Source organism: Rana temporaria, chromosome 8 (assembly GCF_905171775.1).
Source record: "Rana temporaria chromosome 8, aRanTem1.1, whole genome shotgun sequence".
Classification (NCBI taxonomy): domain Eukaryota; kingdom Metazoa; phylum Chordata; class Amphibia; order Anura; family Ranidae; genus Rana; species Rana temporaria.
Genome location: NC_053496.1, coordinates 147,328,750 through 147,342,711, shown reverse-complemented (window position 1 = coordinate 147,342,711; position 13,962 = coordinate 147,328,750). Strand labels below are relative to the sequence as shown.

Below are 13,962 nucleotides of genomic sequence, written 5' to 3'. Positions count from 1 at the left end.
TCTTTTAAGAATACGGCACTTGCCTGTAAAAGTTGCGGAGGCGTAACGTAAATAGGATACGTTACACCCGCACAAAGAAACGCTGATCTACGTGAATCTACCCCATTGTGTTTACCAATTTAAGCACAAGATTTAAAACTGAACTAAAATTTTACTCAAATAAATAAAATGAAAAACTGTGCATCATAATTTTTTATAAAAAGATGAACCAACAACCAAGGCCCAATTGTCAACACCAGGAGTCAAATATTGCTGTGTTGTGTTTTGTTTATTGCTGAAGACATAGCCCAACATTAAACATTGCCTGATTTCACCACATTTCACTGCTTGCCATTGCCATTGATTGGCCTTTTTTTGTGGGCATCACTGGAAAGGAAGGCTTGAAGCTTAGGACGGCTACAGATACAGGTAACATAGGCAGATAGGAGAGGGAATCCCGAGAGGCTGTCTGGAGCCAACACCTGGTGGTTCATGAGCAGGTCAACAAGGTTATAGTCCACAAAAGATATCTAGACAAAAAAAAAAAGAAGTCTGTCAGTATATTATGGAAAAAGGTTTGTGAAATGGCCCTGACAGTGTCACACAGTAATGTCCTTCTACCTTGCTACCTAAACACCCCATTGGGGGATCCTTCTATTTTTTCACAATAATGTCCTTTTGCCCTCTGGAGGACAGATCAGACCATACACTTCCCTCGCCAAATCAAATGTGAATCTTTCTGCACTGCCAACACCACATTTAACACCATTCGCATTAGGTGAAAAACACCTGGTCGACTAAATAGGCCATTTGGGTCCCACCTCCCTAGGAGATTCTTATTTCTTTTTAATACATTAACCCGGTACCCAAACAATTGGAATTAGCACATTACATCCTCAGTGTCAAAACGGACAATAGCTAGAGCCTAGAAGAAAGCGTTTTTTTTTAGAGGTTGAAACCAGTTTGGATGGCTTCTTTATAAAAAGGGAACAATTGACCAGTATCATTCTCAATACTCATGCCACATTTTGTAAGACTTGGGACCCATTGATCACATATGGTTATCCTGCTCTTGTGGGATGACTCGCTTATAAGGAACCTGAATGGTGTCCGGAGGCCCCAGTGTCTTGCCACCCTTTCCACCCTAGAGTCCTAGAAGGAAGGTAAAGGGCTATCTGGATATGTACCCAGTTGGCCCCTTTTCCGTTTTGTGTCTGCATGTGAAGGTGTAAAGTTTATGCAGGATATTTGGGACATTTTTAAGAAACCAAGCTAGAATGCCATTTGCTATATCACTAGTTCTTTTTAGCAATAACAATTCTGTTTATTTGTAATTTAGTCTGCCAGGCTTGCAACATGAAACACCAAGAGCTGGTTCACACTAGGGCAGCACGACTTGCCGAGCGACTCAGCAAGGCGATCTGCCCACGACTTCAGAGGCGACTTGCAAAATGACTTCTGTATTGAAGGCAATGCAAGTTGCCCTGAAGTCATCCCAAAGTAGTACAGGAACCTTTTTCTAAGTCGGAGCAACTTAAGTTGCTCCTATTAGAACGGTTCCATAGTGCGGAGCGCGACTTGTCAGGTGGCCCCTGTGTAAACCGGCTCTAAAAGGGTACAATGTCCTTTTTCAGCTAGAAGTCAGCCTGGTAGCATTCTGTAATCCCTCAACACTGGTTCATTTACTGTAGCTCACATAATCTTCAAAGGCAGGGCAAAGCCAGTAGAACAGAAGGTATCAACATGTCCTGCATGTAACAAATCCAAACATAATAGACCAGAACAGATCCATTGATGTAGCATAGACAATGACCAAATACTATACAGCAAAACTTCATACAACCTGAAATATGGGTAATATTTTAAACAGGCAGATCCCATTTTGGAAAGCTCTTTGTATGGACTGGCCTGGACCAAGAAAGCCTTGAAACCAAAAAGGTTCTGGAAGAAAAAGTACCAGTTACACTTACTGGTAACTAGCTTTCTAGGAAATCTTCCAGGACGGCACACCTGAGAGATGAGAGGCTCCTCCCTACAGGAAACACAATCAATTGACACACCTCCCCTTGATCCTTACTGTAGAGAAGCAACTCCTGAACCCGGTTCACAAGTGAAATAATTCATTAGGCACTCGCCTACAATTTTCCCTCCTCCACAATGTTTGGGAAGTAGGTCTGCCATCCCAGAAGATTTCCTAGAAAGCTAGTTACTGGCAAGTGTAACTGGCATCATTACAACATGCTTATAAAACGCAGTCTTACCCATGGACCTAGATGTGTATGACTAACGAGCAGGGAGATTCTGATCTTAATCTAGCTTCCTTACTGGTTAGGATGCAGTGACATATAAGCCCACATAACACTTCTGGAAGAGCAAGGTCTTCAAATTCTTCCTGAAGCTTAGCAAATTGGTGGTGTTTAGGACCAACGATAAATCATTCCATACCTTACCCCCCTTCACTGAGAAAGCACATTCTCCTCGTCTGTTTCCTCACCCTGGGAACAACGACATTAGTTTGTCCCGCTGAACGAGACTGACAGTCAGGAGCATCACGAAGTATCATAATCAACATCAAGCTGTAAAGGGTATTATGACCAAGTTTTGGCACTTGTTGTCTATTGATCCCATGTTGCGCCCATTTGTGACGAAGGCACCCGCCATCACCTATCGACGGGCATCCTCTCTTAAAGACCAGCTGGTCAAGAGTGAGTTTAAAGGAGTGTTCTGCAAAGACCCATGCAAAAGGATGGGTACGTTTACATGTGGGGGGTGTCCAGTCTGTCAATATATGAATATCCTACAGGATAATATCTTACCTAATAAACCTTGCCATTTTTTTAACTGTAAGACCAAGGGGGTGGTATACCCTTTGATGTGCCATTGTGGTGGATTCTATGTGAGCAAGAAAAAGTTGCCTCCAGACACATTAGTTCCATGAAAATTACCAACCCCGAACTCCCTCTTGGGAGACATGTCATACAACATAAAGGGAAAGTTTCCCAGGATCCAGTTTCTGATCCTGGATAGGATTCATCCCAATTCCAGGGGAGGAGACTGGAATAAGGTGCTGCTCCAGCGGGAGACTCGCTGGATTGCAGACCTTGGGGCTACTATGCCTCCTGGATTAAATGAACAAATCAGCTTCCGATCTTTCCTGGAAGGCTTTGCCTCGGGAGGATGTCAAAAAGAGTGAGTTTAGTACCACACTGTTTGAATGCCCTGCTGGAATCTGTTCATTATGGTATGAGATTGTCGTTCGGTTTTACTTTTTGATTTGTCCGTTTAATTATTAACCTTTTTGTTTATATGGCTTTATTTGTGTGTTGTATTTGAAGGTATATCTTAGGGTTTACATATATGCCACTGTTGCACCGATTTGTGCCGGCGTGTTCTCTGGGCTGAACTGGATGACCCTTGTGGGGGGCTATTCCCCCTTTTTTCCCCACCCGGCGCACGTGGGCCTCCCTCTTTATGGGGGTGGCCCAATTTTATGGCCCAGCATGCCCCCATTTGGTGGTTGCATGCATTTGGGCCATACCTGCGTCGGCGGGCTCACGTGGTGGGGTTGTGCGCGTGCCCTTTTGTTCCTTTGCCCCTTCAACCAATTGGGGCGGATGGGGGTGGGCGCGTGTCTTGTCCCGCTGTGTTTTGTCCGGGTCTATTGGGTTTTATCTGGGTGTGGGCAGCGGGTGTCACCGTGCCCCTCTTCCTCTAAACCAATATGACATTGCCTTCTTACTACCGACTCCGACTCCTATCTCATGGTTGTCTTATTGGCATGTTGAATCGGCAATGTGAATGAGCTAATGAAGTGGCTTAAGTGATGTTTTTCTTTATGTGCAGGATGGTGGCGCTGTTTGCCTGCTTGCTGCCCTGAAACGTTGCGCATGATTGCGTCATTCCGATGCTCATCCCCGTGGTTGGATTAATGTGCGGCAACGTCTGACGCGATTGTGTTATGACGTGATGCCTCCCGCCCTCTCCCCCGTGGTTGGGCTCATGTGAGGCGACGTCCGACGTGATTACGGCATGACAGTAAACCTCCCGCTTCCGCCCTCTCTTCCCCTTCGCCCCTGTGGCTGGGTTCATGTGCAGCGACGTCCGACGGGACTACGTCATGACGCTGCACCTCCCGCCCCACCCTCTCCCTCCCTTCTCCTATTTAAGCACCATCGCCGATTGGCCTGGTTGTCATGGCTGACGGCGATGATGTGTGCTCTGAGGATTATGTGGAGGTATGTGACTATAATAACTTGTGTCCCAGTTTAAGCACACTCTCACTGGATTAATATTGATCCAAAGTATTTACGCGTGTTTGTTTACAGACAACAGCACTATTGAGGCCATTGTATTGTTTAAGACTGCTACAAGATTGGTGATTTGCAATCAGACAAATCTGCCATTTGCAGGTATGAGTTGAGGGCTTTTAGGTTCTTTAATGAGGGGTTGTTTTAGGAGGGCTGGTATGGGGCAGTCTATCATAGGGATTTGAGGGCGTGAATATTTTATTTACCAATCTTTCTGTTAGAGCTGCACGATTCTGGCCAAAATCAGAATCACGATTTTTTTGCTTAGAATGAAGATCACGATTCTCACGGCGTAAAATCTTACATTTACAAAAAAAAAAAAATGGGCTAACTTTACAGGCTAGTTTTTTTTTAATTCATTAAAGTAATTTTTTCCCCAAAAAATTGCAGTTAAAAAGACTGCTGCGCAAATACAGTGCAACATAAAATATTGCCACAACCGCCATTTTATTCTCTAGGGTCTCTACTAAAAAATGTTAATGTTTGGGGGTTCTAAGTAATTTTCTAGCAAACAAAAAATTATGATTTTAACTTGAAGAGCTGTCAGATAAAGGTTTGGTGTTTAAGTAGTTAAACGTTCCTAATTTACATACAGAAGTTTATTCCTTTGATGTGATACAATGTTTAGAATTAACTTTCCACTGATAAAGGTTTTCAAAACTTGGCAGGCTGCCCAGACTTGGCAGCTTGCCCAGACTTTGACTTTTGGCTGAGAGCAGACAGGAAATTCTTTGCATACCAAAGTGCAGAGAGAAAATTATTTTCATGTCAAAGATCGTGAAACTCTGTGTCAAGAATAGCAACGGGAAAAAGATTGCGATAACGATTGACGATTAATCGTGCAGCTCTACTTTCTGTACATATTATATTTTTATCTTGAATTGAATTGAGGAGTGTTCTCTTGGTGACCTCTTTGTCTGCACCTGGGTGGTGCCCTTTGGATCTGTTGGGATCATTTGGGGGACCCCGCTCTGTGTCTGACTCTCGGGGGGCTGTCCTTGGCTTCTCTGGGGGACACGCTGGTTCAGCTTTGGGCTCTTGCAGTGCTGTGATGGGTATGATCTAAATATCTTGTGATTGCTGTGTTTTAGTATTATTTGTATATACTAACAATTGACGTATTAATGTATAATATTCTAAAATGTTATTTGAATTTTATAGTATGACCACGCTTGGATACTAGCCCCTGACGAAGGGACTGCATCCCGAAATGCGTAGGGTTTTACCGGATCCTCGTGGGAATCCATGCACCATTCATGTGTTTTTATTCATATGTATAAATTATTACTGTGTTGTTGCCCAAAAAGTCCAACTTTTGGGGGGTTCTTTCCCATTTTGTCCCGCTGAACGTAGTGCTCTACTAGGAGCATATTGTGTGATTTTTTTTAAAGGGAAAGAAAAAGGCAGCCCGGCCAAGGCAAAGTGACTGAAGGCACAGAACCCAGAAGGAAGACCGGTGAAGATGGAAGCGCCCGACCCTGCTGGATTGATCACAGTGCTGGAGGGCTCAGTTTGATCATTTACATTGTGGCATAAGCCACCTCAGGTCCTCTAAAAAGTAATGTTAGCAAAGTTTACAGCTTTAATATCACAGGATCTCAGGAGCCTCCCATGGGGCCCCCTACTGACCCGTTGCCCTTGGGCAGTGCCTAAGTGCATAGTTGCCAACATTTAAAAAAAAAAAAAAATCACGGACACTTTTTTACAGGTGCTATATTTACAGTAGCTGAGATCCCCTATGTTCCTCTATTAGGGGTGCAATGGATAAAAAAAAACTCACGGTTCGGATCGTTCCTCGGATCAGAGTCACAGATCGGATCATTTTTCGGATCAGCAAAAAAAAAAAAAGACAAATGCCCATCAATGCAGCATGACATGTGCCCACCATTGCAGCCTCATTGTGCCCCAAATTGCAGCCTCACTGTGCCCCCATGCGTTCTGATTCTGGTGCGGCCAAAAAAATGGGTCCTGCAGCATGTTTTTGGTGTGAATTTGGTGCGATTTGAGCCATACAGAATAATGGCACTGCTGAGGAGTTGCATGTTATTTAAACAGCGGTGTGGGGAACCAGGGCTGAAGTGGCCCTAGTGTGTGTGTATGTATGAGTTAGACCTTAGATTGTAAAGCTCCTTGAGGGCAGGGACTGATGTGACTGTATAATATGTATATGCAATTGCAATGAAAGTGGCTTTTTTATTTTTTCTAAGAATCATTGGGAGTGGAACTATGGGATTGATTTACAAAATCTGGTGCAGCTGTACATGGTAGCCAAACAGCTGCCAACTTCAGTTTGTTCAATTAAGCTTTGGCAATAAAACCTGGCAGCCGATTGGTTTCTATGCAGAGCTGCACCACATTTTGCGTTCCCCAGATTTTGTGAATCAGCTCCTGTACTTGGAATAAGTTGACAGATAAGAGGCATTGAGGTGTCAGGAGCGGTGAGAGCTGAATGTCATAGCAGAGAAGTGCCGGGAGCTCGGATCAGCGCACACACAGCCTGCACAAGCCAGGAGTAGTTAATCATCACACAGGAGGCTCAGCCTGTCACATTGCTCACACCTGCCTCCCTCTAGTGTGCGCTCATCACTTACCTCGAAGGACAGTAGGGATGACATTTTTCCCCTCGGAGCTCCCAGCCATCCAGTGTCTGCTGACCATAGTCTGCTCTGGCTGGACGAGGAAACTGTCCGCTCACCTCTGTGGGGCCACTCAAGACATTTGCGTTAAACCTTTTGGGAACCACCAACCCCACCATCATTCTTCTGTGTGCCTATCACAAGCATGGGGTTAGGAGGAGGCGGGGCTGTGTGAGACCAGTGAGAGGCGACAATATCAATTTAATGCTGTTACAGCGTGTTTTATCGCTCTGTGATCCCTCGTGTGCCGATCCGAAAATCGGTTGAACTGTGCGGATCAATGACGATCCATTGCACCACTATCCTCTATACATCACAGTAGTAATCACAAAATTAAATAAGTACCAATAATGGGCAGAAAAAAAAATCTGAGGATTGAGATTTCCTTTAGTTGATGTGCCCATTCTACAGCTGGTAACATTGAGGATATTCAGTATAAATGTAAATAACTGTTTGTGGGTAAAAGGCTTAAGGGAGGAATATGGAGGGTATAGAGGAATGTTGACGGTCCAACAGTGGGCATTATGTACAGGAGAGGAGTGTGGAGGGCATCGCAGTGGACAGCATGTACAGGAGAGGTGTGTGGATGTTACGATAGCGGGCAGTATGCATGAGAGTGTGGAGGGTATGATGGGGCAATATGTATAGGAGAGAAGTGTGTAGGTTATGACAGTGAGCAGTATGTACAGGAGAGAAGTGTGGTGAGAAATGAGTATGACAGCGAGCACTATGTACAGGTGAGGATGAAGGAATCTGGGAAGGAAAAATGTAAAAGGTTTGCGGAAGGATGTTTAGGTGGCTTGCGTAGTGGTTAAGCGGGCCATACATGTGTAGCATTACCCCCAGTGGAGCTGCTGGATGTTTGGGCCGCGTATTATCTCATGGCTACTCTGAATTCCTAAGGGTGAATGTTTAGGCAGACTTTCCTCTGCACCACTTGTCCACTGTACAGTGTCTGATGTAAGAGGGCACTGTGGCTTGTGGTTTTAGCAGAAGCTTCTGGGCAATTTATATCCAGACCCAAGGGGAGATTATCTCAAATGGGCAGAAACCATCTGGCTGGTAATAGGGAGTTTGCAGCTAAATTCCTATGGCAAAGGAAAGTATTTACCATTTTCTTCCCTTTTGCCACAGCCACCGGGCTCCCTTTTTCGTCCTTACGGTCCACACGCATAGGATAGCTGCCAAAGTGCCCCCCCAACTGCTGTCCCCATAGGCAGCTGCAAGGTTAGGCTGTGTCCTGCACCAGTTAGTGTATACACTGGGGGGGGGGGGGGTAATGTCTTACCTTCCTCTTTGCCATCTGAGGTGGTTTAGGTAGACACTCGCTCCACTTGTCCTCCGTAGTGAACTGGTGCCTTTTTGGGCTTTCAGTTGCCACACTGATCACTGTCTGCTCCAGCGCTTCCCCCGTACCGAAACGCGTAGACGCACAAGGGACCCAATTCATACTTTTCAATATCTTTTATGGTTTGTATTTTTGAACACTGTTTTTGTCTGTACTTTTTGTAATATATATTTTTTGCTATTCCTATTGTTGTCTTGCCTTTAACCACTGGGCACTTAAACCCCCTTAATAACCAGACCAATTTTCAGCTTTCGGATTTTGAATGACAATTGCTCAGTCATACAACACTGTACCCAAATGAAATGTTTGTCCTTTTTTTCACACAAATAGAGCTTTCTTTTGGTGGTATTTAATCACTGTTGGTTTTTTTTGTTTTGTGCTATAAGAGAAGAACAAAAAAAAGACTGAAAATTCTGTAAAAAAAAAATGAATTTTTTTTTGTCTGATAATTTTTTTTTAGCAAAATTAGTATTTCTTCATAAATGTTGGCCAAAGTTTATACGGCTACATATCTTTGGTAAAAATAAGTACAAATTTGTGTATATTTGGTCTTTGTGAACGTTATAGAGTCCACAAGCTATGGTGTCAATATCTGAAAATTGATCACACCTAAAGTACTGACGGCCCATCTCATTTCTTGAGACCCCATCATGCCAGAAAAGTACAAATACCACCCAAATTATACCTTTTTGGAAAGAAGACATTCCAATGTATTTAGAAAGAGGCATGGTGAGTTTTTTGAAGTTGTACTTTTTCCCCACAATTCTTTGCAAAAATCAATGTTTTTTTTTTTCTTTAATTTTTTTTCACAAAATGTTCATATTAGCAGGTTATTTCTCACACACAGCATATGCATAGCACAAATTACACCCCAAAACACATTCTGCTATTCCTTCCGAGTATAGCGATACTACATGTGTGCGACTTTTACACAGCGTGGCCACACACAGAGGCCCAACATGCAGGGAGCACCCTCCGGCATTCTGGAGCACCCAAGCCAATTCTGACATTTCTCTCCTACATGTAAAAAATCATCATTTATTTGCTAGAAAATTACATGGAACCACAAAACATTATATATTTTTTTAGCAAAGACCTTAGAGAATACAATGGTGGTCGTTGCAACTTTATCTCGCACTGTATTTGCGCAGCAATTTTTCTAACGTATTTTTTTTTTTCATATTTGTACTTTATTTCTCTTTTTCTTTATATGACAGTTTCACAAAAGGTCAACATAACATATATAATGGGAACAGCAGCATATATATGTAGTTTTTCACACTACACTCTTGTGTAAGGTTGGTAAAGAAAACAAGAGGGGTTCCGAGCAACTTAAAATGACTAAACCAAACAAAAGGAAAAGCAATCTTTCGTCCCCTAACCCTGTTCACATACCAATCCACCTTTTACCCTTAACTTCCGTTCCCATTTCTTAGTACCACCATATCGTCCCCCAACAACACTCTCCCCTCTTTTCCCCTACCCTTCCATGATCCCCCTACTTAACCCCTCCCCAGACCCAAACCCCCCCTAAAAAAAAAAAAAAAAAAAAGAAGAGGAACCCCCCCCCCCCCTCCTACCTCCCCCCACCCCTTCCGCGCCGGAGACAGGGGACCACTCCCAGTTAAGCCCTTCGACCCTTCCCAACTTGTTCCTACCCAAAGAGGGTCTTTTTCTACCCGCTCTCCTCCTCCAACGTATTTTTTTACAAAAAAAAAAAGTTTTGTGCTTAAAAAACAAACAAAACAAAATCAGTAAAGTTAGCCCAATGTTTTTGCATAATGTGAAAGATGAAGTTATGGTGAGTAAATGGATAGCTGACATGTCACCCTTAAAAGTTGCACACGCTCGTGGAATGGCACCAAACTTCTCTACTTAAAAATCCCCATAGGTGAAGCTTTAAATATTTTTACTGGTTATATGTTTTTAGTTACAGAGAAGGTATAGGGCCAAAAGGATTGCTCTCGCTCCAACGTTCGCAGAGATACCTCACATGTGTGGTTTGAACACAGTTTTCATATGTGGGCGGGACTTGTGTATGCATTCGCTTATGCGTGCGAGCACACGGGCGCTTTAAAAATATATATATTTTATTGTTTATTTTACTTTTATATTTTAGTTTGACATGTTTTTCCGCAAAAAAATAAAACATTTTGATCACTTTTATTCCAATTACGAGGAATGTAAACATCCCTTGTAGAAATATAGCATGACAGGTCCTATTTACAGTGAGATATGGGGTCAATAAGACCCCACATCTCACCTCTAGGCTGGGAAGCCTGAAAAAAAAAACACAATTCTGGCTTCGATCGTAGCGTTGAGTCGGTAGAAGCAAGAAGGGGGGGGCATATTGCAGAGAATTGCGGGGTATTGCACAGGGATGGATGGCTGGATCTGTGACTGCAATTGCTGCTGCCTCCGCTCTCTCCCCTCACTGTACCGATCAGTACAGAGAGGTGAGGGAGGAACCGGCGTCATCACATGATTTACCGTGATCCGTGATGTGCCGGGTCCTCTGGTCACGGACACTCCCGTGTGCGTGCCCCCAGGGGGAGCGCAATTCTGAAAGGCCGTTAATCAACGGCCTCCCAGAGTTAAGCAACCGCCCTGTAGCCGTACTTTGGCTATGGGGCGGTTAAGTGGTTAAAGTCCGACCATTGGTTACCCCTTTTAAATAATCATGTTTTCCTCTCATTAATACGGATGTGGCATTGTGAGTGCTCCCTTTCTCCCCCCCCCCCCTTATTCCCCGCTTGAGGGAGGAAGACAGTAAGAGCCTGAGAGGCAGAGGTGTTAAGCGGTTTATAACAGCAGCAGATTCACACCGGTGTCCAGTTTCTGGGTCACCTGTGAGAAGGCCAGAGCCTGCAGGATATATTTCAGCCCCAGGTCTGCCTATACCTGCCTCACAGGGTTTACATCCGCTGACCTTGTTTTTCTTTTCCTCCGGCAAGAAAATCTGCTGCTCCAAAGAACGAATCCAACAGCCAAAAAAAAAAAAAACTAGAGCAGGATCCAAGTTTAATTTCTGGAGGTTCACACTCCAACACAATGTCTCCAGATGGTTGCAAGCCCTGATCAGATCATCCTGCAGCTTTTCTTTGGAAAGGGCAGAAAAAGGGGAAGAGAACATCGAGATAAAGGATCACCAAATCCCTGAAGACAAAGTGGAGCAAGAGCTTCTGCCATCACCTTTGTGAATATCCGAAGATGAAAAGCCAAAAGGGAGGGCGTTCCCAAAATCCTATATTACATCCGTTCCCTGCCCATTCCGATCACTTCCAACAAAAACTAAAAAAATAAAAGAGTGGCGTTCTCAGTTGTAACCACCAGTCATTAGAGACCATTATGCCTCATTACTGGACCAGATGAAGTTCGGGTTTTCCTCCTCTGGGAAAATAAATATTGGCTAAAAGTTGAAAAAAATGAAAAAGGAGTCACTGTAGGCCACGATCTGAGTGCCTTATCTATTGCTAGGCATGCACTTTCCAAAACTAGCATATCTAATCTATCCATCATCAGGCCCACAATAACCGTGTGGAAATATATACTATTTAAAACCAAACACAAAAAAAAGGTGCCTATTCCAACAAAAAAGTATTTGATTATGGTAAAATGCATTACACAGTGGGAGGCTGGATCCAAAAGGGTCATCATTTATATGTAGGTCTACCCTTGCAATACAAGAACATAATCTTGAGTACATTTAGTAAATATCCCAATAACTTCAAAGAAATTCTTCTAGAAATTTGTCAATTTCTTACTAAACATAATCACAACAAGACAGGAATGTCCCTTATGTACAGACTAACATCCCATTCAAATAACAATTCTCATATGTTAAAATGGGAAGATTTAAAAAAGGCAATAATTTTCTTGGAACCAATGGCAGGAAGCTATACAAATAGCGAGTAAAGCTTCCTCTTCTATAGAGCATTGGGACAATACACCATTTTAATAACAGATGGTATTTTACCCCATGCAAACCATCAAAAAAAAAAAAATATACCCTTCCTTCTCCCCTATATTCTGAAGATGCAACAAGTTGGCAACCTTCACACTCTTCACTGTGGAGTTGCAAAAACCTTTAGTTTATGGAAATCTGTATCCACCATCATGTCCAATCTCACAGGCAACTTAACTAAACTTACTCTGGCGCTATTGGGTATAAAAACCTGATATTTATCCCTTAATAGATAGAGCGATTGTGGCTCATTAACAGCAAGGCTTACTACAACCAGTTTGTGGAAATCCACTGAAGCACCCAACTTTTCGAATGTAATTTCTAGATTATAACTCAAGCACAATTCGAACCAATGCTAGCATATAAAAATTACTCCACTATTACCTTTACCTTCTAAATATTTAAAAGGAGTACAGTTCTTAATACTTGTGATGTTGATATAAAATATCTTTATAATATGAGCTTTGGCTGTAGTTCATCATCTAAACACTACAATCTTTGATCCTTGTTGATACTATAAAATTGTTGGTCAGCCCAAACCCTTAATGCCGTATACATATGACCATTTTTCATGTCATGGAAAAATACGTTTTTGTCGACGCGATTCCTCTCAAGCCTGCATGCACACGATCGTGAAAAAAAAAATGCTTGAGCATAGCGCGGTGACATACAACACGTACGACGGCACTAAAAAGCGGAAGTTCCATTCAAATGGCACCACCCTTTGGGCTGCTTTTGCTGATTTTGTGTTACCGCGTGTTAGTAAAAAGTCTGGAGAGATAAGATTTGTGCTTTTCAGTCTTCGTGCTTTAAAGATAGTTTTCTGGTGTTCAATTTGTGCTTGTGGGTTCGTATCTGTCTTTTAGTGCTTGTAGTCAGTTTGTATCTGTTTTTGTAGTGCGTTCTTGTCAGCTCGTTTCGGTTTTTCAGGTCGTTCTTCATTAGGCCTTGCTGTTCAGTGCGTTTTAGTTTGTTCTGATTAAACAACCGTTTTCTAGCCATGTTGCGGGTACGTTCTTGTCGCCGAGATCGTGCTGTGGCATTGTTGCTATATCCCGACTCCAGTCCATGAACAGGGTGAGGAGGAGTTCCTGGACCAAGAATTGGTTGCTCCAGCGGGACCAATTCTGTCACATGCCTCTGCTGCGGGAGATCCAGGAGAATAACCCTGATGACTACCGGATTTTTTCTAGGATGTCTGACCCCGTTTTTCAGCATCTAGTGGCTTTGGTGTCCCCCTATATCACCAGGCAGGACACCGTTATGCGGGAAGCCATCACTGCTGATGAGGCTAGTTGCCACGCTATGCTACCTGGCAACAGGGAGAAGCTTGCAGGACCTCAAGTTCGACAGGCATCTCCCCCCAGGCTCTGGGCCATATTATCCCAGAAACCTGTTCTGCCATAATACAAGTCCTGCATAAGGACTATATTAACTACTTGCCGACCAGCCGCCGCAGTTATACAGCGGCAGGTTGGCTCTCCTGCGTGAGAGCCCGTAGCTATACATCGGCTCTCGAAGCAGCCACTAGGGGCGCTTGCGTCCCCCGCTCGTCCCTGACTCCCGTGCCATCGGGCACCCGCAATCGCTCGTTACAGAGAGGACCGGGAGCCGTGTGTGTAAACACACAGCTCCCGGTCCTGTCAGGGGAGAAATGCCTGACCGTCTGTTCATACAATGTATGAACAGCGATCAGTCATTTCCCCTAGTGAGGCCACCCCCCCCCCC

General features: G+C 43.6%; 1 protein-coding gene across 3 annotated transcripts in view; it reads right to left on the bottom strand.

Moving 5' to 3' along the window:
- Positions 1–249: 249 nt before the first annotated feature.
- The window catches only part of LOC120909157 (glutathione S-transferase P 1-like), a 218,229-nt gene continuing 204,516 nt past the window's right edge, over positions 250–13,962 (bottom strand). For all 3 annotated transcript variants that reach the window (XM_040320861.1, XM_040320862.1, XM_040320863.1), the window contains one exon: positions 250–509. In XM_040320861.1, the coding sequence (XP_040176795.1) occupies positions 321–509 (189 nt within the window). In that variant the 3' untranslated portion in view covers positions 250–320. The remainder of the gene's footprint in view (positions 510–13,962) is intronic.